The sequence below is a fragment of the Pseudoliparis swirei genome, chromosome 24, assembly GCF_029220125.1.
Source record: "Pseudoliparis swirei isolate HS2019 ecotype Mariana Trench chromosome 24, NWPU_hadal_v1, whole genome shotgun sequence".
NCBI lineage: Eukaryota > Metazoa > Chordata > Actinopteri > Perciformes > Liparidae > Pseudoliparis > Pseudoliparis swirei.
The window spans coordinates 18895210-18921085 of record NC_079411.1 but is presented as its reverse complement, the minus strand read 5'-3'; the positions used below and the strand labels follow the sequence as shown (position 1 = coordinate 18921085).

The window sequence follows — 25876 nt, the reverse complement described above, 5'->3', positions numbered from 1 at the left end:
CCAGCCCCTTGATATGCTGCTATAGGCTTATAGCTGCCGGGGACGTTTTAGGATGCACTGAGTACCTATCTCCTCTTTTTTCTCTCCTTAAGGATGAATTTTCATCTCTCAATCACACGTTACTAACTCTGCTTTCTGCCCGGAAGTCCTTTTGACTTTACGTCTCATGGGGTCATCGGACCCTATGAGACGGCATAGATCCTATCTGCCTGATGGATCGTCTGGGTCGTGGAATTCCTGCTCATGACCACGCCACTGTCCTGTTGAGACTCCGCCCACTCCTCCTCCCCACCGCCATCTGCCTGATGGATCGTGGAGGTCTCCATCGTGGAATATGCCTACTATGAACTATTCATACACTCTGTCATATTCATTGAATGTATTTTAACTCTAAATCTGTCCTTCTGTACATTACATCTATTGCATCTGTCCATCATAGGAGAGGATCCTCCTCAGTTGCTCTCATCCAGGTTTCTTCCATTTTTTTCCCCCTGAAGGGTTATTTGGGAGTTTTTCCTGGTCCGATGTGAGGTTTTGGGGCAGGGATGTCTATGTGTACAGATTGTAAAGCACTCCGAGACAAATTTGTAATTTGTGAAATTGGGCTATACAAATAAACTGAATTGAATTGAATTGAAAGGCGTGTTTCGTCATATCACGTTCACCGGAAGTTCGCTCTTATTTTGAAAACAGTTTTCACACACTCACACCGTAATGCCTGGTATATACGTGTACTGAAAAAAATCGTGCGGGCTGGCTTGACTGTGTTTTTCGAAGTGGCGGCTGGCTTGACCGCAGTGAGGGGAGCGTATAGGACAGGTGGGGCGCAGGGGAAATGCAGAAAGACCTTTATTCATAACTTTACATATTACACAAGTTCAAAGTACAAGGACATACATCTACGTCATCAATAAATAAATGTTGTAATGCCTGTACCTTAGTGTAAATGTTTACATTACGGCATAAACAAATTACGCCTGCGCATGCGCAACTGCCGAGATTCTCGGCGACTTGCCAGGTCTTACCTCCGTGAGTTGAGCTTTTCTGCTGTTGTCCTTCAAAACAAAAGCTCAACATTGAGCTGATGTGAACGTATTCACCAACGGGCTGACTTCAGAACCAGTCCCAGATGAGAACACTTTCATGAATACACATTTGCCCCAAAAAACTCCTCAGTGAAGTTGAGAAAATCACCAAATCAAAGACCAGGAGCTGGATTACTGACACTTGCACTCGTTTGTTCACTAAACAGGGCATTGTCGCACCCAAAGCAGATTTCAAGTATATGCTCGACCAAATCGACATCTTCTCCTCCTTCCGCCATTGTGGGTTGAAAAAACAGCTTTGTAGTCCGCGAATTAATTCCTTTATCAAATTCAGTTTCCTAGTTCTGAGGTTTTGCATCTACCTGCCCATTGGACCCGCCTCTCAATATTGGTAATCCAATCAAAAGACGTGCAGCACTCCGCCTGCTAGCTGCTCCTGTGCCGGTTCCGGGGCCTTCTAGAAGGCCTAGAGGAGCCAACTCTAAAGCTGATTGGTTGACACAACATCGTCATTCCCATTCACTTGAAGCTACCAGCGCCCGCAATGTTGATTCTGAAGGCCTAAGGGCAGATTTTAGCCCCCTAGCAACACACGATGGCTGAATATGATTGGATAAAAGATCTAACATAAAGACCAGCCCTCCAAATCTCAACCTGGCGCTGGCAGCAGCGCAACCAAGAGGAACGCTATGAAATTAAGAGAATAACTCTTACTCTGGGAAATAATTGAATACATATTTGTGGGAAAATATATTTAGAAAAAAATATATATTCTGATGATGTTTAGGCCAGCAGAGAAGGCCTTGCTGGCCCTGACGGCCCGCCACTGGTTATTGCCTTTTCATTAGAAAGAACCTTCATACACAAAGGGGAGGACAAAAGCATGAGAAGGATCCAGGTTGCTCTGTCTCCTCAAAAACGTGAACAATCCAGAGACATATTCAGGGGTTCTTATCTTGTCCTATTGACCTGTAAACATCGTTTTCTCATAGCTTCTCCCACTTCTCACAGGCATCGCTCCTCTTGAGCTCTTGTCCTGTGAGTTAACAGTTCCATATAATATATTTCATTCACAGTTGTCTGCCATCCGTCTTGTGATGGTGGTTCTGCCTTGTGCCATCCCTTTGTAATAGACTTGTTCCTATCACTCCTCTCTAATTACCATTGAGTAACACAAATTACTAATATATAACACCAGAATCTTGACTATAACAATATGGAATATACATGGGAATGGTCTACATTTAACTCCCCACATTTCCTCCAACATGGTTGAACAATAGACAGATATTTGCTTCTAAATTGGGGGAAAATAATGAATATAATTGCATATTTCCAACAATGTTCGCTCCAACTATGCAAGAATGTTGTGTTCTCCAAATATACAGCCATTCATCGTCTGTCATATTCACACCTGGATCTCTTTCCCCCCATTTCAGTTTTACAAAAAATGTTTGCATTTCCTCATTATTACAATAGGTAGTGGGGATTTTTTTATCTGAAACGACAGCAAAGTTAATGCATTTTAAGAGATTAATTCCTCAGATGCAGACGTGATATCTGTGTTTATCTACCACAGTCCAAATATGCCAGATTAAAAGGCCTTTTCCACTGCAGACATTTGAACCTTAGGTGTTACGATGGCTCTGCCCTCATTCAATAGCTGCAGTAAGACGTGCCGGTGTGGTTTCCCAGCATCACACCGCATCGAGCAGTAAAGGAAGCACGGTTTGCACCACTCTCTATGTGTGAGAGACAAAAACAGCGTGAAGTCAGTGCTGCAACATGAAGCTCCTCCGCTGGTTCACCCCGTTGCTCTGTCTTTGTGTCGATGCAGGTACGAGACCATTTACTCACTTGCTTCTCTCAAATATTCCAAGAACGAGTCTGCCAGCAACAGACTTCGCCAGACCCGCTGAGAGAAATACTTTATTAAGGCCATTCAAAGTAGTTTCAGTTGACGCCTGTCAGAAATTCCACGTCGCAGTTTGTCAGACTCTCTAATCAGACAGGTTGTCCCCTTTTTATGACAGAGAACATCGCAGTGTGGAGAGAGTCTGGCGAGAACGTCACCTTGAGGTGCTCCACCGCAGGATGCTCCGGCAACATCGAAATGTATGACGGGATGTATCTGTATCACACGGGCCACGTGAAGAGGAAACAGGTGCTTTACTACCACGCCGGGTCAACTGAGCAGATCAACCTGGAAGATGGATTCAAAAACAGGACTCAGAAGGAAGGATCTCTGAAGAACCACACCATCTCCATCAGCGAGCTGACTGTGGACGACTCGGGCCTCTACAGCTGCGTCTTCCTCAGTTTCCCAGATGTTGTGCAATGCAGCGTCCACACACTTTTTGTAAGAGGTGTGTTTTTTTCCTCACTCTCTTCCATTTATCTTCTTAAAAACTACACAAAAGGGTTAGTGACCCAAGTACCGTACTGTGCGGACATACAGTAAGTACCTTTGCCAATTTTTATATCTATGTTATACGTATCTGTTAGGTAGCTGTCGACTTTTAGTTCCAGAGGTGACCTCTTTCAGGTCTACGGAGAATATCGCTTGTTGGAATGCTACACGGGAGCATTCGCAAGAAGACCTTTTATTCGCCTTTTGGTCCTTTTCACACAGGAATGTCACCGTGTTCCAGATCTACAGGAGAGCCTAGCGCCCCCGCCGATAAGAAAAGTCCACCTCTGATCCACCTGTTGATCGCCATCACCATCGCTAGCTGCACCGTCGGCACGCTGGTAACCCTCATCTTCATCCTGCTTATTGTCCCGAGGGTGAGTTCAGGTCCCTCCCTGTTGTCCATTACTGCTGTCAACTGCTGTTAGCGCAAGGTCTTTGATTGCCGCAGGATGTGTGTGCAGCTTCTGTCAGCCTTACTGTCTGTTCACATTTCATGCTGTCTCAAGGAAAACATCCATACTGTTGGGAACGTTGGCTTGATTAAATAAAAACGTTGAATGTTTTTTTCACTTGGTTTATGCTAAATACTCACAACCTTTGCTGCTGAAAAAAGAATCTTAATGCAGAAGTGGCTACTACACTTCTTCAAATGGCCACTTGAGGCTAGTTCTAAAAGTGAGGCAATCTCCGCGGACCCCAATGTTAAAAGACCCATCTTTACAGCAGAAATAAACACGTTTCCAGTCTGGTACAAAACACGCATTTACTTTTATATTGAGGCTTAAAGTTAGGCGTCACCCTCAACAGATCCACCCCTTTCCTCATTTTAGGATTAAACCGGGATTAGCAAAAATGGCAATGGCCAGAGCCACCTACTCTGACCCGCGATTACTCAATCCGTGTTGTGGGCAAACTCGTACCTTTTAATCTTGAGCAGTCATGATGTTGAGCTTTTCAAATGTCTCTTCTTTTTGTGCCACGTAGTCCCATAATATTGGAGAGAAAGCAGACATCTAGATTGATGCACTGCAGGTAAAAGGAAACATAAGGGGTCCTACCCTTAACCTGATTTGTATTTATCTCATACTGCACCTGTGAAGAAGTCTTATGTACATGCTAGTCCGAAGATAGCTCTTCTTGCCATTTTTTTACAGGCTTCGTGATACATGGCTTGCTACCAGACTCAATGCTGTCTGTTCTGTTAGTACCCGTCATTAAAAACAGAGCTGGTAAAGTAGAGAGCCTAGATTATGACAGGTACATTGCTTTGGCCAGTATCCTGACAAAAGTCTTAGAAATAATTCTTCCGGACAGATTAAATGAGTTTATTCACTCCCAGTTCTTTTTAATCTGTATATACATGATCTGTCCAAGCAGTTGAAAACCTGTAATACTGAGCGCATGATTGGTAATATTTAGTTAATCATATTATGTATCCAGATGATCTTGTGATTCTTTATCCATATAGTGCTGCTCTTCAGCAGCTCCTTACTGTATGTACGACCTATGGTGTGGAACATGACATCAAATACAACGCCAGTAAGAGTGCTATCCTCATCTGTAGAACCACAGAGGACCAAAGTCTTCAAATTGTTTAATTACCTCGCTGTCTGATAAGGTAAAATATCTTGGACATTTTAGAACAGATGACCAACGATGAAGACATCTATCGGCAATGTCGTATGATGTATGCACGAGCGCTCTCACGCAGGTTCAGTATGTGTACAGATGGAGGGAAGATGTCTCTGTTGAGAGCATAGCGTCCACTCTACACTGCACACATGTGGTCTAATTACAAAAAAAGCAAGCCTACAGAGACTTCAAGTAGCTTTTAATGATGCCATGAGAATATTACTGAAGAGACCGAGCTGGAGTAGCGCCAGTGAAATGTTTGTGGCTGCAGCAGTCAATACTTTCCAAGCTGTTTTAAGCGATCTTATGTATAAATTTGTCTGCCGGGTTGATGACTCAGAAAATGAAATCATCATGGTTTTATCGAACATAAAGTTTAGTGACACGCGCTACCAGTCCCAGCTGTGGAGACATTGGTTCAGCTGCCTCTTCATGAGGCATTCGTAGGTCTATGTATTTTACTTGTGATTTTGTATGTTTTTTATTCTACTTTATGTGTTGTACTATCTGGAACTTGAGTCTGAAATAAAAGTTTGATTGATTGATTGATTGATATATTGACAGGAAATATTAACGAGTGACAGTTATAAAGCCAAATCCCTTGAGTCGGATCCTTTGAACTCATTTTTGTCTCTGAAGTGGAATTCCCCACGTCCATATTTCTTCTATATATAACCAAAGATAACATTTTATCTTCCTCAAAATGTGGTCTTCAGAAGGTCTTTGACAGAATGACTGTAATGTTCTGATATCTCTTCACACACCGTCTCAACGGTGATGTTTTACCACCAATAGGTGAGACGATGCAGGAGCAGCAGAAGAGCGGCGAGTGTCCCGCAGCAGGTGCCCGATGATACTGTGTATGAAGTGATGACCAAGAACGGCCTCCACCTTCCGCAAGAGGGGCCCGGGCCGCAGGACTGAGCTTAGCATTGCTGACCCTGCGCTAGGTGGTCATCTTCTTCTGTAGGGCTTACTGTAGGGTTTACTTTTGAGACCGATGTCATCAACACACATGAGACAAAATGTGAAATACATGTTCAACAGCTAAACATCGTTTTTTCATTTTTTTTCTACTGAGGTTCTTCATGTTCTCATATCTTTTCTATCCAAAAATGTAAGTGATGATCGATTTATTATGGAGTCTAAAATACAATTTAGGAAACAAACCCAACCAAGAGCTAACAGTAAATGATGAACGGGTAAAATAGGCCAAAAGGAAGTATGATTTATACTTAGAGAAAATGTGGGTTTTGAAAAAAAACTATATATCTGAAGGTTATGCAGCTGTGTGAAACCACATGTGGACACAACACGTACTTACAAGGGGGCTGAGGGGATGTTTGTGTGAAATTGTTAAAATAAAAAGGGGAATACTGATAGTAAAGGTGATGATGATGCAAATGGTTAATGCACATCAGTTTGAATGTTAATTGTAATTGCGTATCCGGATTAGAATGAGAATAAAAAATATGATTTTTCTAACTTTCTTGGGTGAATGCTGGATATGATGCAACATTTGTGCTGTAAAATCAATTCCAGCGTGTGTTGTATGGATGAAGTTGAATATTCAATAAAAGCAAAACAGATTAACTAAAAATTATCACACTTCTACTCCATGTATTTCTGTCAAACATTTCTGCACTCTTTTTTAATCTTACTCTATCTAATTTCCAATTTACTCACATGTTTGTTAGCAGAGGGCAGGAAGTGTGTGCCAAACGAAACCACAGGCTTTACTGAAACTAAATCTAACAGATACCACAACAATAACACGGCAGCTTGAACTTCAAACATCTATTATGTACAACTGAGGGTATGTATTTTACACTTTTTACTTCCCGATTTGAACATCTTTCAGGCTCTTTCTTGATGAGATGAGAGGTCATTTTAAATAATAAAAAAATGTCTTCCATTGGCAACTGCATTGTTTAACGTCACATTGTTATGACTTGAGGGTAATTCCCGAGAACAGAGTCTGCATCTAATGCTGTCTTTTGGGAAAGGTTCATAGGGTTCTCCAAATAGGGGTCTGCCAGAGAGGCCTCAAACACTCGACAGTTTGACAGTTTGACAGTGGGACAGTGGGACAGCCCTAAACCCTCGAAGTCTGTGAGTCCATAATGGTGGGGATTGGGATTGGCCCTGAAACATCAGCATAACAAAACGTCCACGTGACACACAGATTTTTAGGTGCAAACATGGACTAGCCCTTCACAGAGACGAGGGGAAACTTGACCGACATTAATTAGCATCAACGTTCCTCTATGTATGGATCTGGAGGAGTAATAAAGTCTCTCTCTCTGCAGGTACATCCCAAGTCTCCTGATTGTCATTTCCTTGCTCATTCCTGGTTCAATTACTTTATTAACGAGGTTGGATCAAAAATGAAAGGAGAATATAAAAGTGACACATGCTGATTAAATACGATCTCCCACTAACAATGTATCATATCACTCTTTGTTGTTATTGTTTATATGCAGATTCTAATCTGATCATAAAAATATGCAGATAATAGTTTATGAAACACCTTATTTCCATCATCGAAGTTTCTCGGCCATGATCGTTTGTTCTTGTCAATGGACGAATGGTGCGTCATTTTAAATGTTCCCGCCGCAAAGAATTGTGGGGCAACATTATCTCCTTTCCTTTCATAAAGGAAGGTCCAGTGTTTCCTATGTTAAAGGAGCAAAATGAGGAAAAATTGAAGCTCCTTTCCTTTGTATTTAGATAATTCGACCAGAATTAAATTTGTATTTAACTACAGTACTTTAGCAAATATACTTAATTACATTCCACCCCTGATCATAACACACTTACCACTTGCAGATAATCAAAACCATACAATTAGCTGTGGAATAATATTGAGCAGGATGAGTTCCGCCTATTGGTCCGGCCCTCCACACTAATCCCTGTTTCTCATGTGGCCCTTTGGGGAAAATAATTGACACTGTCTTATATTGTTTTAGTCCTGCCTGCCTGATTCTCTAACTCTCCGGTCATTTCAGGTCCTGCCATTCACACCCTGTCACTCATTGCCCTCATCTGGTGTCCCATGCCCATCTCACCTGCATCCCATTCCCTCATTAGTGCCTCACTATTTATATCCTTTCACCTGATCCCTGACAAATTGTCTTGTGTGTTACTCCAAGCTCTCGAGCGTTATCCTTGTGTCTATATCTGATCTGCCTGTTCCAACCCTGCCTTACTGTTTATAACCTTGGATTCTCTGCCTGCCCCATTTGTATGTGTTTAAGTGACTGATCTTATGGTGTTGACCCTGCCTGCACACAAAGTAAATTGAAAAATCCTTTTAACTATGTCTCTGTGTCATGTTTTTGGGCTCCAGTGCAAGTATTGTATAAAAGGGGACATATTCGATTAAAAAACAGGGTCTAACAATTGTACATGTCCAATAGATTTAGTATGTTACTGAATTGTCTATAATCTTGTATACACATACTGGGCTCTCAAGTGTCACGCATTGAGCGTGACAGTCACGCATTTCGGTCTTTAGTCACGCACTCCCGCCACACATCGTATTTCTCACGCTGAAAAAAAACTCTCGGCTTTTTAATGTGTCGCAGCGCGCAAACATGAGCTGGCCGCGCTGCCCTCGCCATGGAGGAATCAAGCGCTCCCTGGAGTTCTGCTGTGAGGTGCCACTTATCAGCCGATCAAAAAAAAAGAAATGGGCTACACAATATAGCCAATCAGAAAAAACGTATCTGTTGTATCTGGGTAAGATCAAGCAACCAATGAAAATAAAGCATCCTGGAAATGCGCGCGACTGATATCCTAAAGTTTCGTTCTGGGGGGGGCGATATGTCACTCTTGCCTGTCTTCGAAACGTGGAGCCCTGCACATATTTAGTATTCGCGTTTCGTTAAATTGATGATGTGATAACAGTTATGACCACTAGTTGGCGCTGTCCGAGCGTCTGAAGGCGAGAGAGTGAAGGGAGGGGAGAAGAAGAGGGGAGCGGTCTACAACTTCCTCCAGTGGAGCGCCATTTTCGGCGTTGTTCCGGGACTACAGCATGCTGTTAAACAGATAATAAGACCAGTATATAACGTTGCAAGACCTGTCTTTCAGTGTGCGCTCGAAATGGGACGAAAGAAGAAGAAGCAGATGAAGCCATGGTGTTGGTATCCTTTTGTTGCCCTGACGGTGGTGTGGCGGCGGCTAAACGTTAGCTTGACAAAAGGAAGGCCTCCGTTAGCCTCTCCGAGGCTTTATCTGTCTGCTAACGTAAGCTTAACGATTCGATAAACGATTGCTTAAAACAAATTTCACTGAATGTTGTATACCGAAAAAACATTTAGCCTCGTGTATAGTTACGAAGTAGTAGATTGCGTGGCCTCCGCTTTACGGTAAGCTGAGAGGAAAGCGAGCTTTCTCCGCTCCAATGCTAAACTAGCTAGCCGACGTTAACCTCTTAGCAGTTCATTGATGATTCAGGGCAAAATGTCTCGTTGTGATACCGCGTTACGTCTCCACTTGGATTAGTCGGAAGCATTTTGGTTGGCGAGTTGTGTGCACTTACAATATGTGCTTCCAGGTCATTGATCAAGAATGACGATCACGACTCCGCCTCAGCTCGCTGAGCTTTATTTACCAGTCCGACAACAATAGCGTCATGTTGGAGGCTGAGGTGTGACTCGCTGACTCGGGGAGGTTGCGTGTTGTGTATTTTTGCTGTTCTGCTCGTGCTTCCTCTGTCGAAGACAATCCTTAACTCCTCGCTCAAGGTACTGCAATCGAGACTTTGATGACGAAAAGATCCTCATCCAGCATCAGAAGGCAAAGCATTTTAAATGCCATATTTGCCACAAGAAGTTGTACACAGGCCCAGGCTTGGCTATTCATTGCATGCAGGTAGGTGCATTTGTGTGATTTATCCTACTTTAGTATTTTCTGTTGTCTTGAAGCAGGCAGTTGATGTAACGTTACTTTGCTTGTTATGATATGCACCTGCTGACTTTGCATGCGTTTCAGGTCCACAAGGAAACGATTGACAGTGTACCAAATGCAATTCCTGGAAGAGTTGACATTGAGCTGGAGATCTACGGCATGGAGGGGATTCCAGAGAAAGACATGCAGGAAAGGAGACGAACATTGGAACAGAAATCACAAGGTGTGTACACTTCATTGTACTTTAACTGCCAATTTGAGTCAAATGCAAGATGGCCGAATTAATTGTTTTCGTTGATTTTTGTAATGGCTTTGTGTATGAGGGCTGATTTACTGTTACGGGAGATTCCTGATAATCTGTAGCATTTGTATGTGGTAAGAGCCCTGAGAGGAAGTCCGGGGGGGGGGGGGGGTAATCCTGGGGTATCTCATCCTTGTTTAATGTATGTTCTATAACTGATGTTTTTAAACTTAAAACCAACCGTCCATGTTTTTTTTTAAGAAGCTACGGGTCATTTTCCTTTTGTTTAGGCGTCACCAGTAGCTTAAATAGTGTGTCTTGATTTTCAGAGAGTCAAAAGAAGAAGGCAAACAATCAAGATGACTCCGATGACGATGATGACGACGACGATGAAGCAGGACCATCAGTTCAGCCGGTTGCTGCCGTCCAGCCCCAGGCAGGCTATGCTACTCCAATGGCTCAGCTTGGGATGCCTGTGGCTGGCGGAGGTGTGATGCTCCATGGAGGATATCCAGGCAAGGACCCCTTTGTAAAAAACTGAAGTTGGGAATCGGCACCAACTCAAGTTGAAACAAATAATCATAAATTCACTCTGAAATATGGCCCGTTCACACCTACCTCACTATTCCATCTATAAAAATGGATATCTGAGACCAGGCTGCTCATGCTTACATAAGAAATATGGTGTTGGACATAAGCATTCATCATTTGCATTATGAATTATTTTAAACCTTAAGTGTAGGACTTTAATGGCACATAACAAATTGGTCATATGTCCGATAATTAGGTGGTTATATTTTAGGATTGGGTGATACGTTACATTTTCCTCATCCAGAACAATACCAGCGTACACCTTCTGAAATCAAGTTTCTCTCTTTTACTGCTTAGTTTCATGGTTGACTAATCCTAAAACGCATTCATTCATACTCCATAGAAACTAAATAAAACTCACCCAAACTTTCTTGACTAGTCTTTCTACTGTTTCAACAAGCACCAACTGCTTTGGTCAAAATATACCTGTAATTCAGAGTTGCGGGTGGAAATATGCTGTTTCTACGCTCATGTTGTCCGAGCTCTGTCTCCGCCGTTGCTGCCTCGTCGTGCGACTGGCTGAGACGCTGTGGATATGGTTGAGGGGTTTGGACTGGTGAAGTGTTGAGCTGTTAAACAAAACATATCCTCTTACTCACTGTTGCAGGAATGCCTCCCATGATGCCTGGCGTTCCCATGATGCACGGCATGCCCCCCAACATTCATGGAATGCCACCCGGGTAAGAGAGCTCTTAAAAATTGACACATTGATGTCTAATGACACGAGTTCAGATTCAATGCTGTTTATCAAGTTGGTTCTGCAATTGATTATATTCCCCTTTTAGTACAACTTGTGTTTTGTGGTATACATTAGATTTAATCTGACTGTAGTTCTAGCGCAGTGGAAACTGCTAACAGTGGTCTTTTACATTAATAAACCACCAAAGTAAAACTCTGCTCCTCCTCAACTGGCTCTGTTACCGCACATGCATCATCTGTTTCCTCTTTTGCAGCATGATACAAATGGGTGGAATGATGCCTCCCATGATGCCCGGTATGCCCCACGGTGAGTTGTGGTCTCAGTTCAGGTTGCAAATGTCATATTAAATTGACCGAGAAGTTTATCAGTGATGTAATGTAGATATTTTTCCCACAGTATCGTCCGCAACAATTTCAATTTTGAACACATTTTGACTTGAAGCACACTATTAATTAAATTCTTTGATCATAGCCATGCTCACCTTTTTTTTTAGAGTGTTCAGCGGGTTGGCCTGAATTAGACACAGTTTGTCATCTGCTAAGTGAATGATTTCAGACGTGTTCTTCAATGTTCTGGTGCCAGAAAGATTGATGGACGAGTTTGGGTGATTTGTTTAGGAATGCCTCCTCACATGGTCCAGAGGCCCGGGATGCCCCACATGGTCCAAGCTGCTGCAGCCGGACTGATGCCCAGTGGACCGGCAGTACCAGTGGCCCAGCCCGCTGTCTCCAAACCCCTCTTCCCCAGTGCAGTGCAGGTGGGCACCATGCACCACCCCACCCGCAAACACCACTCGCTCACACTCGCACAGCCTTTTCAGAGAGTTTAGAGCTTTCTGTTATTCTCACACCGATCACATTATTGCAGTTTCTTCTGAAAACAGTACCCAGAGATATTAGTTTACTTCTCAGCCCTACGGATGTCCCATTTCCTCATTTTAAGTCGTCAGCGGTTCCTCTTTTCCGGTCTTTCTCAGCCCCGTTTCTTTTTTGCTCTCTTTTGACTCGGTTTCACTGTTATGTCGTGTGTTTTGTTCTCATTATTAAATTGGGACCCAGTGGACGTGCTACATGTCAATGCTGTGATCTCCTTTCCACCATGCTGCAGATGGGCGCTTGTGTTCACAGCGGCTCAGCCTCCGTTTCCTCTCCACCTGCAGACCTTCAGTCTGCCTCCTCTCTGACTCCCTTTCCTAACACGCCACAAGTACGCTCCCAGGCAGGACTTTGACTCGGCTCTCGCAGCGGCATGTGGCTCATTTATTAACTGCCTGTAAATTCTCAAGCTTCAAACTAGTGCCCTGTGCATCAACACAAGCACGTTGGCTATAATGTCGTCGGATAGTTATCCCTGACAACTGACATCCTTTTTGTCTGAGCTTTATTGTCGCGCATGTGCTTTAATTAACGCAGAATTAGGCGCAACATTGGATATAATGGATCTTATTTTGCTTTCACCCCTCCTAGCCTCTGAAGCATGAATTCCGCAATAAATAAGTACTCGTCATGCTTTGACTTTGTGCGATGCAGCGGCGTATAACATACGGCTGGTTCCCCCCCACCCCACACACGGAGTTCTGAATGTCCGTCTATCTGGTTCTTCTTGCATCTCAGAATGTGGTATTGTTTACTCTGCTTGATGGCATCTGGTTTATGCTATGTCGCGCCACGTTGGCAATCCAGTTGAAAGTGTGACGGCCAATTGTTCTGTTCCTCACGTTAACAACACTGATTTCTTGGGATAATATAATTAACAAGTCAAAGACACGGTGTGTTTGGGGGGGAGAGGTTATATGTCTCAAAGAAATCCGTGACACAAGGATTGTCCCAACGGTATAATCCGCTGAGGAGCTTGGATTACCAGTGTGTTACCTGCATGCGTTTGTTTCCACAGGCCCAGCAGAGCACTTCAGGAGCCGCAGCTTCAAGCCCCCACAGTACCGCCGAGTCCTCCGACCCTCCCAAAGCAACATTCCCCGCCTACACCCAGCCCTCTGCCTCTTCTTGCTCTTCCACTTCTGCTTCTTCTAACCCCTCTAGCAGCACTGTGGCCAAACCCCCGGCCACAGTCGCCACCAAACCCGCCACCCTCACCACCACGAGTGCAACTAGTAAGTTGATCCATCCTGATGAGGATATCTCACTGGTAAGTTGCTTGAGCTTTCTATTTTGCCCTTTTCACAGTAAGTAATGACTGATGCATATAAGAGCACATTTATCCACGAGAGGGCCCGTGCACTGCTGTGACCATCACTCAGTCGCCTAACATTAATATCATGATCATCATAAAGTGAGATATTTATGGGGCCAGTTGCCAAGCGTTTAGATGTATTGCCATACACTTACTTAGTAGCTGCTCTTTTGTGGTTATGTTAAAGGATGGTTCTGAACTTTAATATCCTCAGTGTGAAATCAGGGCACGCCAACACTGGTACCCAATTCCTCATCATTTTTGTGAGTGTTTATCTTTGTACTGTAAGGGGCATAATATATTTTCTTTGGTCTAAATTCTCGCTTTGTGTGTTGTCCCTGCCAACAGGAGGAATGCAGGGCTCAGTTGCCCCGTTACCAGCGACTCACACCCCGGCCGGCTCAGGCCCTTGTGGCTGCTCCCCCAGTGGTGGCAGTGGGCAGCATAATGCCCCAACAGCAAGGCATGCCACCACAGCAGCCTGGCATGAGGCATCCCATGCATGGTAAGACTAATGTTTGTTCGAAAAAACACAGGAGAAAAAACAGCCGACGTCTGTCTTAATGATCCAAACTTTAAGCCAAATGTTTTGCAGTAAATAAAATCACTTTGTTACTTATATATTATCACTTCAAGGTGTCCCGTCAACAGCTTCCTGGCACTTCATAGAACCTTTTTTTTAAGCCTGAAGCAAATAGTCAATCACACCTATTTGCTCTCTGCAGGTCAGTACGGCGCTCCTCCTCAGGGCATGCCGAGCTACATGGCCGGAGGGATGCCTCCATACGGGCAGGCTCCTCCCATGGTGCCCTCTTACCAGGGAGGCCCTCCCATGGGCATGAGGCCGCCCGTCATGTCTCCGGCTGGGCGCTACTGAAGCAGCAAAGCAGCCACCACATTAGGTTTGAGGTTAACACCTTTCTCTCATCCTTTTTCATCAAACCTAGCTGCAAGCAAAGAGCAGTAAGGCCCACGGTGGTGAAGACAAACCTTATTTGTTAGAACTAACGGACATTTAATGTAACATTGTTATTGGGAAACAGACAAACACCACACAAGTTCCTGAAGGCTCTTTTGTTGTCATCTGATTTCATGTGAGGATATATATATATATACGTTTCTCCCTCCCCCTCCCATAGGTTTCACTCAGGTTTATAGAAGTAAAGTGTGTTAAAATGATTCATATTTCTTTTGAAGCTGCTGGAGTTACATGAACGTACCAACCCCTTACAAAGGCAAGTTTCTCTTGTAAACATTTGATTCTTTTTATTTTGTTTATTTTTCGGTAGATTTGATTGAGGCCCTCACAGCGCGCTTAGGTGCTGTTGGACTTGCGTCCCCAACCGTGGTTGGTGAGGGTCTCAGTGATGAATGATTCCAACTATGTAGTGTTAAAAGAAATTCACGACTCATCAGCCTCTAGCTTTATCCTTATTTCAGGTTTGCTTTTAATATGTCCTGGTCAAGAGGGTACCTGTATGCATCCTTTGTAATGTTTTATGAATCTGTTGTAATAAAATTCATCTTGAAATTCAACGCTGGTTTGTCCTGACGTGCGTGGAGGTGAGTGAAGGTTTGTACTGGCGCACTTATCTTATGGCTCTTTTACCGGATTTAATCAGGTATTTAATAACCAAGTTTGCTATCATCGCTCTCTCGTGTGTGTGGATCTTAAAGTGCTAAAGAAAATCCTCTTCCGTTAAGTTGGAAACGGATACAAGATTTAGTGTTCTCAAATCTTTTATTCCACCAGCCTAAAACTAAGATGTTGGCCAACTTTTGGTTCTGAATTCGTCATGTTACCTCATGATGATGACGGCCATGACTGCAGATTATATAGAACTAGATGCAGTCAACCCGAGTGAAAGGAACTAAATTTAATTACTGATTCATTGATTCTTATTTTTTGTCTGGACATGGTTAGCAGTACAACATTAGATTTTAATATCTCAGTCGTGTCCCCATTAGGGGGGGAGGGGGGGGCGAGGCAAGCAAATCGAGCAAATCAACAAACCCAACAATACTCTGGCTCTGTTAAATTCAATTTTTTTAATAGTGATTCATCCTGTTTTAAACTCCAGACTCGAACCTCTACTCGGTCAGTGGTTGTGTCTTGCGACTCTTAATTCCCTGAATTACATTTGCGTCCTCTTGCAAAAGAGTTTCAAAATGTAACGATGTAATCTAAAAAACTAACCACTGCATCAGCAAGAGTCGTGAGGAAACCCTCGCAAGCAGCTGAGAAACTCGAGATAAACAAAAAGCTCCGTTGCTTGATTATTTACTGCAGCGCTAGTTTGTATTGCTGGGTGTTTCCTTTTTTTTTGTCCATCCTTTTCTATTCAAAATGTTCATAATCGCAAACTCCGATCTCAACCACAATGATCCTGTGGGAGATTTCTATAGAGGGCAATCTATGTTATAGAGTGGCACAAGTCTTGCACACATCACTTACTGCTTTGTATTTGTTTTTGTTTGTAGCCCATCATATCAGCCTTAAAACCCACTCGGCTGGCATGAAAAGGTCAGTTAAACCCAGTAAGTACCTGATGTTTATTTTAGTCGCGAGGCCGTGTGTTCAATGCTGTGTTTTCAAGATGGGTTTTGTTCAGTGGAAATTGACGGACATGTCGTCAGTGTAAAATAATCTTTTATTTATTTGTGTGAACTGACAAGTAAAAAGTTGTCGACACCAACATGTACCTTAGTAGTGGAAGTATTCATTATGCAAATGAGATATTTACCTAAGGGCAATGTTTCTTTGACAGTCGTACAATTTGATTAAAGTTAAGATAAATTAGGTTTTGACGAGTTGTCCTGAAAATCCCATGTTTGTCTCTTTATAGCTGATACTCTGTTCTTAGTTTCTTTTGGAGTAGTATTTTAAAACTGTTTTTGGAGCAGGTGTATTTGTATTTGAAGGAATACAAGCTGCCCTATAAGGAGCAATTGGAGCTATTCAATAAAAATGTTATGCATCACAACGTCACATTGAGGGTTTTGTTTGTAATAAAACGATTGCATTCATTTGTTGCCACGTGTCTTTATTTTATTACATACAAATGTGAGGTTGAATCCACTGGTCTGAACTGTGGGCCCCCTAGTGGCGCGAAGTGATATTACTGATCCACCTCGATGGATGGTGTGTGCGTGATACTTTTATTGTTTACTGTATCTCTTGTGCAGTGTGAAGCTTAATTAAAGCAGACTGTTCCGATAACTTCCGGAGAGGAAGTGATTGAAGCGTTAGTTGTAGTTTTGTCACGATATATCCAAGTAAAAATAGACATTTCAAAATAATAGTTAAACAATTTATTAAATTATTCGATCTCTGTATTGAATATACCCACTGCTAAGTTAGTATAGTTTCCTTCTACCTTTTTTCTTCTTTTCTTTAATACAACAGTATAACAACCTTTGGTGTCACGTGTCATGAAGTGGAAACCTGCGGGACCTCGAGATGTGCTCATGTGGGCTGTTCGTACACAATACCAGGAATTAGTCACATCTTTATTTTTTTAAACCTGAAGTTGTGAGAAGCATCAGTGAGGCCGAGCACGCACTGCATAACGTGCATGCGAAGTGTGAGACCTCAAAGCGAGCCCCCCGCACACGCACACACACACGCGCGCGCGTGCACTGACAGGCGAACAGAAGCAGATCAAAAAGGGATATTAAAAGCCATGTTGAACAGCCCCTGTGCTATTTTCATAAGTTTCTTTCTCATCTATAGACCTTTACTTCTTAAGTATTCGAGCAATGTTGAAATGCCTGCACGGCCTTTATATGAATCTATAAAGATTGGAGACTTGACACTGATGGAAACCCGCATCTTGTTCAGAAACAGGCCGTCACATTAATTTCTCTCTGGGATATGTTTTAAACACTACGCTGTGTTAATTTGGGCAAACCTTTTGGCTCAAGGGCCACAATGAGTTTCTAAAATATGGCGGACCTGTATCAGAGGGGTGTGTGTGAAGTAATATCAATGAAGTAAAAGCCATTTCAGTGGCAACAGTGCTGCTCACCCTGTTTGGCCCCTCTTTATTTGGGGCCATATTTGACAGATCTGAGGTGATCATAAGTCAACAGATCTGTGAGCAGATGTTCATCCCGCTGAACATCTGGAGCCACACAACAGCAGCAGCATCCTCCCGGTGCTCCCGTTGGGGGGAGTTGAACTTCTCCTTTAGGACGCAGTCACATCGAACATCGATCCGTTCCTGCGGCGCGGCTTCACATCTTGTGACAGGAGACATCTCACCAGCGGAGGTGACTGGTCAATGGTTTTCTAAATCACAACCGACGGCAGAATTCTGCGTGCAGGTCGTCCAGCGATTGGCTGCATTTCTTCACGCGTGGAGGGTCGCACGTGATCGCACTTTGGTGAACACATATTTTGTTATTCCACTTCTCATGAAACACTCGTCACTCCCTGAGGACTTCTCTTTACTTTGGTCCACTGCGGGGCTCAACGCACTGGAGACGTGGATTAGAGAGATGCTAATTAATGTACGTTACATTACGGTCATGCGGGTATCATAAGACCATACAAGTGATGAATTACTGCCAATATCTCCATTATTACAGCTGGCCGGCAGAACCCGATATGTCACATGAGCGCGCAGGGCGGCGCAGTCTCGTGGGTCTGATGCGCGTTCATTACGCCGATCAAAATAACTGGATTCAGTTGTTCTTTCATTAAAAATATATTTTTTTAACAAGGGTTAGTATAGTGTTCGTAGCCTACTGGTGAGTGGGATCAGCTGAGACGCCGGCTGGGAAAAGGCCAAATGAATGCGCTCTTTAATATAATTTGGACACTTTTGTACCAATCTTCGACGGAGCTGATCCAACACACGCCGTGGTGTGTGCGCGTGCGCGTGACATCTTGTGTGAGGTCTTGAGGTCTGAAGGTGGAGCTTCGTGGAGTTCCTCTTCTGTCCCCCGGAGCGGTTCTTCTAGTTCTGAGCGCTTGTTGTCGTGTCATGGGTCACACCGCCGGCTCCCCTCACCACCTGAGTGTCTTCTAGGTACTGAAGATGGCTGCTGGGCTCCGGTACCTGGCGTGTCTGGGCACTCTGTTTATCACACACACTGGAATTGGTAAGTTATTCATTGGTTATTTGGTTTTATTTCATTTATTTGCGGTATTTGTGCCCAAATTGAATTGTAGCCTACTTCACCGAGGGGTGGACAGAAAAACAGGAACATCTCACCCCTGTCTAAATAATTGGCCTTTGGTCATTTCTTGGCAGCTGCCGGAAGTCGGATCATTTTGCTTTTTAGATGATTGTGTTTTAAATATTGTCGGATATAAAATTGGATCGATCATTATCATCCACCGTTTCAAGCCTTTGTTTTGTTTTTCTGGGAACTGACTTTTGATGGCCTCAGATTCAGTTATATTGTCTCTAAAAGATGAATAAGTATGTGACTTAAAAGCAATGAATGACCTTTGGGTTTGGATACAGAAACAGAATTAACGTTGTTATCTTGGTCCGCCTCGAGAGCTTTTATTCCAATACTATAGTTGTGTTCACGTGTGTCCGCATGGTCAAGATAATGATTATAATAATGTGGTCTGTCACGTGTATTAATAAACATTTACAACGTATTCACAGATGGAAACATGCATTGTGAATCATGTCATTGCTGTGACCTGTTTGTCATCGTTTTATGGAAATGGACATTTTCAGTACCAAATAGTAGTTTGGCTGATACACATTTATTAGATTAGCGATTTATACTTTGCAACTGGCACATATATTTAGGTATAGGCAGGGCCAGAGTGGGGCCACTTTTCAGCCCGGGAATTTCAGGCTCAAGACCAGCCCACTTTTTTCATGGTATAGTGGAAATTGGATAAATGAAGCAACAGTTCAGCTCTTACTATCCTGTAGTTCTTTTATTAATACCATGGTCCAACAAATAATGTAACGGTTAAATACAACAATAATAATCCACTTAAGATGAGAAGTTAACAAAAAATATGCACAACATTAAAAAAGGCAGAAGGGCGTAGCAGAGGTGTCAGACTCAGATGAGGCAGTAGGCCAGATTTGTTGGAGTGAGACCTCATGGGGGCCGTCATTGTCATGGTCATTATCATTTTTCTGCATGAGTATTATATAGTGGTGATTTACTCCTTTACTACACCCACTTCTGAGCAAACAATGCATATTGGTTCATCAAGTATACTGTACTGCTCTTTCTTAGAATATATAACTTTAATTCATATAGTGTCCACTGTTATCCTCTCTACCTGTCCCTGTAGCCATGGCCTCCTCATTGCAAATGTCGGGCTCATCATTTTCAGCAGGAGACTCTAATCTGCTGCTCCGAAGCTACAAAGAAAAATTAAGAGTGATATTACTGCATACTTCAATATCAATAGTATATATCAATATTTGCAAAGTCTATGGATCACCATATGTTGGGTGATATAAAAAGGCTAATATTTTAATTAAATGTAATATTTTGCTTGGGAATAGGTTGACAACGCTACAATGATATTAATCAAGTCTACAACGTTAGCCGAATAGTTATGTTGCTAATCATTAGGCCTTTGTCTCTCTTTACCAGTTGCCACTTGTGTTTCTCCTCTTGAAAATAAATCTGTAAGCTTGGCACATTTGGCAGCATCCTCCTCCAATGGCTTTCCTTTTTTCAACCTGGCTTTTTCAGCCCCTCCTGCCCTCTTCCTCCCGTCCATCCTCCCTGACGCGTATCGTTGCGGTCGGGCCGGCCCAGCTATCGGTAGCTAAGAAAACTTTTTGGAAAAGACGGCTAAGGACCGAACCAACTCTATTTTGGAGGGGTGAAGTTCTCCTCTCCCAAACTGAGTTGGTTGAGTTCCATAATGGACTGAACCAACTCTATTATTTGGGAGGGGTGAACTTCCTCGCATGGTACAACCCATGCAGAGGCTGCGGTGTCAGAATGCGGAACGTGTGTAGCCCACTTTAAGAGAAGATGGACTAACGTGACAAATGTCAGCAAATAAAATTCTCGACCGGCCCAGAAGTGAAGCGGCCCACCGGGAACTCTCCCGATTCTCCCGATTACCCACCCCGGGCCTGGGTATAGGCCTACAATCTTTGAGAAAAGAAAGTGTTGTCCAATCTTTTTCTTTTCTTGTCTGAAGTCTGCAGTGACATTCGGTTCCTGGAGCGCAACGAGGGGGACTCTGTGCTGCTCCCCTGCGCGGTGGAGGGAATGAGCACTCCTCCCTTCGGAGTGTACCTGAGGAGCAGCTGGCTGCGGCCCCGCGACGTGCTGTTCAAGTACACCAACAGCGACTTCAGCGTGGAGGAGGAGGACGACAAGGAGCGCATCACGGTCAGCGGAGACCCGAGCAGCCACGCCGTCAACGTGACCATCGCGCACCTCAGTGCGCGCGACACGGACCGCTACTACTGCGAGTTCGTGGCCACCAACCCGTCCTCTGTGGACGAGCGGAGACGGGGGGCCACGGAATTCTTCCTCCTCGTTAATGCTGGTGAGTGTCTACACTCAAAGAAATGACTCATTGGATGAACTCAATTAAATTGTTGGCAGGTTTTCCATCCAATTATTATATGCAACTCCAACTCAAATTTAGCACATCAGTGCAATAAAATGTAATTAAGTTAGTCCAACTCATTTGTATCAAATACATCAAAATAAAATAACGATATTCATTAAATTAAATTAATTTGTGTTTGTCCAACTCAAAATATAAACTAACTAACAAATTATGCAAACTCCACACAGAAGGAACACCCGGACTGGGTATTGAACCCACAGACCTCTGGCTTTGAGGCAACAGTGTTAGCCACTACACCACCGTACAGCAATGAAAGTGTGTTCACCTCATGTAAACAACTGATTTTCAGCTGGCGCATGCGCAAAGGGTAGTCCTCAATGAAACACATTTATTTTGAGTTGATATGCGCACCATCTAACCTAAATAAATCTAATCAATGAAAGTATTCATACATTTTGTGTTACACCCATTAAATATAAATATCTATTTTTGTAATTGATTTATTTAAATGTATCAAACAATATTTAAATGTGTCACCTCTAAGAAGGGCTTGAATCGGTTTTTTGAGTGTAGTGCCCCCTAAACACACACACACACACACCGACACACACTTTTGACCCCTCACATGAGGAGGGGACTTTCCAAAACCACCATAAAACAATTGATTGCTGATATTTAGGAAAGGTGCTTTTTATTGTATTTCTGTGGGTGCTTTTGTTTGCTCCATGCGGCGCTCGCACTGAACACCATATACTTTGTAAAGGGGTTAATTGAACATGATCATCATTGTCAATAATTCCGGTTGGGACCAGGTGGCAGGTGCCTCAAGTGTAAATTAAGAGGGATAAATATATGAAGCATATAGCTGCTGGAGGATGCACACTAGTAAAGAGGGATTTGGCACAACCCCAAAGTGGTAATGATGTGAAAACGTCTCATAATAAGTATTATAAAATGGATGCTTTATATTGAAATGAGCTAAACCCCGATCACTCTGCAGTTCCTGAAACAACATGGCTTTTCTGGAATCTTTGATGCTTCTTTTTTCTTTATGAGACACACACCTGCATGTTGCCCATAATGATGTTAGCCTGGCTGTGAACGACCTCCTATTATAAGTGCTGGTTCCAGATCTGTAAATACAAACCCATCCTAAATGTAATTTTCACCCTGAATATGCCTTCGATGGGTAGATGATTGAACTTGTTCCCCCTCCATAATGTGCATAATGCCACGACTCTAATAATCTATAATCATCTGAGAACTCCCCTTGATTATTCAGAGGGAACAGGGTTTTCTTCTGCGTCGTGTTTTAAGGTGTATTCCCTTTCCCTTTTGGAGATGCCCCGTGGTCGGCGGACATAGGGTTGGTAGAGACGTGTTCCGGGGGTTCGGCCGTGCTCCCCTGTCTCCCCCCACACGGGGGGCCCCTGACCCTGGCCGTGGAGGGGGTGAGTCTGAAGCGGCAGAGGGGCCGGGCGCCCGTGGAGGTGCTGTACCACTCAAAGCGTCACCACGGCCCTCCGTCCTCCTCCTCCATCTCCCCGTTCCCCGTCGAGAGGGTCCATCTGTCCTCGGCGCCCGGTCCCGGGGGCCTCACCTACAACCTCACCCTGCTGCAGCTGCAGCCGGACGACAGCGCCCTGTACAGCTGCCAGCTGCTCCTGCGCGGCGAGCCCGACGCCAGCAGCGGCCTCGGGAGGCGTGCGCTCTTTGTGTCCGTGCAAGGTGGGTCACGCCACCGAGGGACCGGGTGGCCATCGCTCCGGATTAAAAACCTTGATTTGAGTTTTTCAGGGAGTTTGAACATGAAAAGGAACAAACATATTGTCAAACTAACTGTTGTCCTCTTGTGTTTCACCCTCGTCCTTCATGCTGTTGTTTCAGTGTCGGATCACTCCAGCTTCACGAATGATGTCCGTGTCTGTAACTTCAGTGAGGATTCCACTGGTGTTCATAGTTGCCACGTTAACAGTCAAGCAGTATTGTTGCTGTTAGCTTTTTTTCTTTTCTTTCCCAAGTGATAATTAGTAATAGAAATCATGTAAAGCAATTTTCTATTACTCCATTAGTTTCAAATGCACGAGCAAAGTTCCCTCATGTTTTCACTTGTGCGTCTGTGAATGTGCCCCCAACTGACACCACTAACGCATGAAATTCACTTTTCTTCGCGGGCATGAATCTCATAGTCAGTGAATCCATCTTCACCTCTGGTGAGGCCTCTCAGCTCAACGTTTCTCTGTGTGCTTCTTCACAGGTGGTCAGTGCGGCTGCTCCGACTACTCCACTCTGCTCTACGCTCTGTCCTCCGCTGTGGCCCTCCTCATCCTCCTCCTCGCATTTGTGGCGATCTACAAAGTGAGTGGCCCTGTGGCTTGTATCGAAATGCACCGCTCTGATAGAACACCAAGAGTTAGGGGGGAGGGGGAGGGTGTCGAGCAGCACCTGCCTGTTGAGAACGTGCCAGAGTTCCTCTGAGCGCGCACCACAAAAACCACACGAGTTTCGGAACTTGTGTCACCTTGTTTTTCTTCTTTCAATTCAATGACGCAGGCTGAGAAATATTTTACTCTGCTTCGAGTTGAGTTCTAAGACATTTTTTTAATTAATTTTTTTAAAGAAAAAAAAAAGTGAATGATATTTTGAAGTTACTGTAAAACACATCAGAGTGAGGAGGCCACTCCGTTAGGACTTCCTATTCAAGGTGCCGCTGAGAGAAAGGGACACACTGAGCCCGCAGGAAATGGAGAGAGTGTGTGTTCACTCTGCTAGTTCCCTTCACTGATTTGTGTTCTTCCTGTCAGGGCAAAGCACGCCGCGGTGTCAAGTCACACCCTCAGGCCCCCATCTACGAGGAGATGACTGCGGCACGGCCCGCCAGTCGGAAGCTGCAGCCCCGGCAGCTAGAGGAAATGGATTCCTCCGAGTACACAAACTGCCACGTGAAGAAATCCTGTCCTGAAAACCATTACGAGAGCCACAGCGAGGCCCCCGGCGCCAGGAGTGAGGCCCTCAAATAAAATATTAGACTTTGTGCACCGGCATCGTCGCCGACGCCATGCTGATCAACTCGGGCTGAGTTGGGCCTCCAACAGGTTCTGCCTGTGGCGTCTTTCATCTCATGTGTATTGGACTGTTTGGAAGAGTGAGTCTGTATTTTGTTGGTATTTTTAAAAAAATCGTGATTGTTTTGGGCTATTTCTGATACATTAAAAGTACCCGGCAGAGTTTTGTAAACCGTGATCTCTATAAACCGATATCACAGTGCAGAATGTTTCCTTTTGTCATCGCAGTGTTGACCAATCACACAGAAACTCCACAGTGTCTTAAACAACTGACAAATCAAGGTATACTTTATGACATCGATGCTATATATAATGGAATATTGATGTTCCCATTAGGAATTTCTCTTTATTGGTTTGCAAACAACCTAATCAGAGTTCCCCCTGAATGTATCTGGAGACAAAGGTGGCCAAGAGTGTGTTGCATTTGCTGCATAGTTCATGTGTACACCTTCAAACAGATACAAAAAAAGAATAAAAATCACTATTAGGCTAAAAATGTCCATCTCCATAGTGGAATAAAACGATGACAAACAGGTCTCAGCAAAGACATGATTCACAAGCAGTGGCGGCTGGTGATTTTTTTTGGGGGGGGGCGCAGTTGGGCGACGCGGTTTAAAAAGCACTAAAAAATGAGAAGAAAAGAGGTTTTGAGTAGAATATTGTAAAAAACAAAGCTTCATTTCAAGAACACAGCGTGCTCAACACGGTCCAATAACAACTATCAACACACTGTAACTTTGGGCATGAGAGGTTCAGAGCAGCTTTAAGACACATTGGGTTGGGTTTCAGAGGTTTGCAAAATAAGAGTTTCACCCTCACATGAAAGAGGTTCAGAGCAGAATAGAGTCAGAAAGAGATGCAGCACATGTTACATTGGGTGTTTGACAGAGTAGACCCACGACTGTAAAGAAAAGTAGCCTCCTCTCTTTAAAGTGGTCAAACTTCTCAATAACTCTCTGGTTAAAGTCAATCATATCTGTGACGAGCCTGTTTCCATCATTCTTGAGAAAATTTGTCTGTTTTTCAGAACTTCTTCGTTGTGTTTTCGATGCCAGTTCGGTCTCCTTCTGCTGCTCTGCTCTGCAAACAGGGCTAGCTTCATGCTGTTAGCTAGTTAGCTTCATGCTGTTAGCTCGATAACTGCGGCAAGATTCGTGCTTTACACTTGTCTGCAGCTCTTTAGATCCCTCCCCCCGTTGTAGTCCAGAGAGTTTCAGTCCCTTTGGAACAACAGATAGGGGAAACTAAACAGCGCATTACTCACTGAGCCTCCAGCTGACAGCTCCGTTAGCAACCTGCTCGCGTAGCTCCGTGGAGCTCTCTGGCTGAGGGAACGATACGTCTCTGATTTGCCGAATAGTCCAGTCACGTGAAATAAGAAACGATGTGATTGGCCAGGGCGCACATTTTTGCGCCCCAAGATTCACATTTCATCCGCCAATGAGAAGCCGTCCTTGCCGAACAAAATGAGGAGGGGCTTCTCTCCGTGATGATGAGTGGTTAAGCTTAGAAAGTTAGTCATGCAGGAATAGCTTACCACCCACCTATTGAGATTT

General features: G+C 43.9%; 2 protein-coding genes across 4 annotated transcripts; both read left to right on the top strand.

Annotated features, from left to right (window-relative positions):
• Nucleotides 1-9073: 9073 nt before the first annotated feature.
• On the top strand, nucleotides 9074-14705 carry znf207b (zinc finger protein 207, b). Its single transcript, XM_056409188.1, has 10 exons — nucleotides 9074-9239; nucleotides 9843-9969; nucleotides 10090-10228; nucleotides 10576-10761; nucleotides 11445-11517; nucleotides 11791-11843; nucleotides 12155-12294; nucleotides 13431-13682; nucleotides 14076-14232; nucleotides 14453-14705. Exons 1-10 carry the CDS (start codon nucleotides 9199-9201, stop codon nucleotides 14602-14604), a joined length of 1320 nt encoding a protein of 439 aa, XP_056265163.1. The 5' UTR covers nucleotides 9074-9198; the 3' UTR covers nucleotides 14605-14705.
• Nucleotides 14706-14739: 34 nt separating this feature from the next.
• Nucleotides 14740-24527, top strand: cd7al (cd7 antigen-like). 3 transcript variants are annotated; one of them, XM_056409187.1, is made up of 6 exons: nucleotides 14740-16251; nucleotides 18761-18833; nucleotides 20875-21228; nucleotides 22597-22983; nucleotides 23513-23613; nucleotides 24060-24527. In XM_056409187.1, exons 2-6 carry the CDS (start codon nucleotides 18770-18772, stop codon nucleotides 24273-24275), a joined length of 1122 nt encoding a protein of 373 aa, XP_056265162.1. In that variant the 5' UTR covers nucleotides 14740-16251; nucleotides 18761-18769; the 3' UTR covers nucleotides 24276-24527. The 3 variants fall into 3 exon arrangements, with proteins under 3 accessions (XP_056265162.1, XP_056265161.1, XP_056265160.1); XM_056409186.1 differs by having other exon boundaries at nucleotides 14740-16265; XM_056409185.1 differs by lacking the exon at nucleotides 14740-16251 and adding an exon at nucleotides 18213-18239.
• Nucleotides 24528-25876: the final 1349 nt, after the last annotated feature.

Excerpts from the sequence above, each read along its gene's own strand:
- znf207b (XM_056409188.1), top strand. The coding sequence starts at position 9,199 with ATGGGACGAAAGAAGAAGAAGCAGATGAAGCCATGGTGTTG. Across the intron at positions 11,518-11,790 it reads ATTCATGGAATGCCACCCGG|CATGATACAAATGGGTGGAA; the intron begins GTAAGAGAGCTC and ends CCTCTTTTGCAG. Across the intron at positions 12,295-13,430 it reads TCTTCCCCAGTGCAGTGCAG|GCCCAGCAGAGCACTTCAGG; the intron begins GTGGGCACCATG and ends TTGTTTCCACAG.
- cd7al (XM_056409185.1), top strand. Across the intron at positions 18,834-20,874 it reads TATCACACACACTGGAATTG|TCTGCAGTGACATTCGGTTC; the intron begins GTAAGTTATTCA and ends TCTTGTCTGAAG. Across the intron at positions 21,229-22,596 it reads CTTCCTCCTCGTTAATGCTG|ATGCCCCGTGGTCGGCGGAC; the intron begins GTGAGTGTCTAC and ends TCCCTTTTGGAG.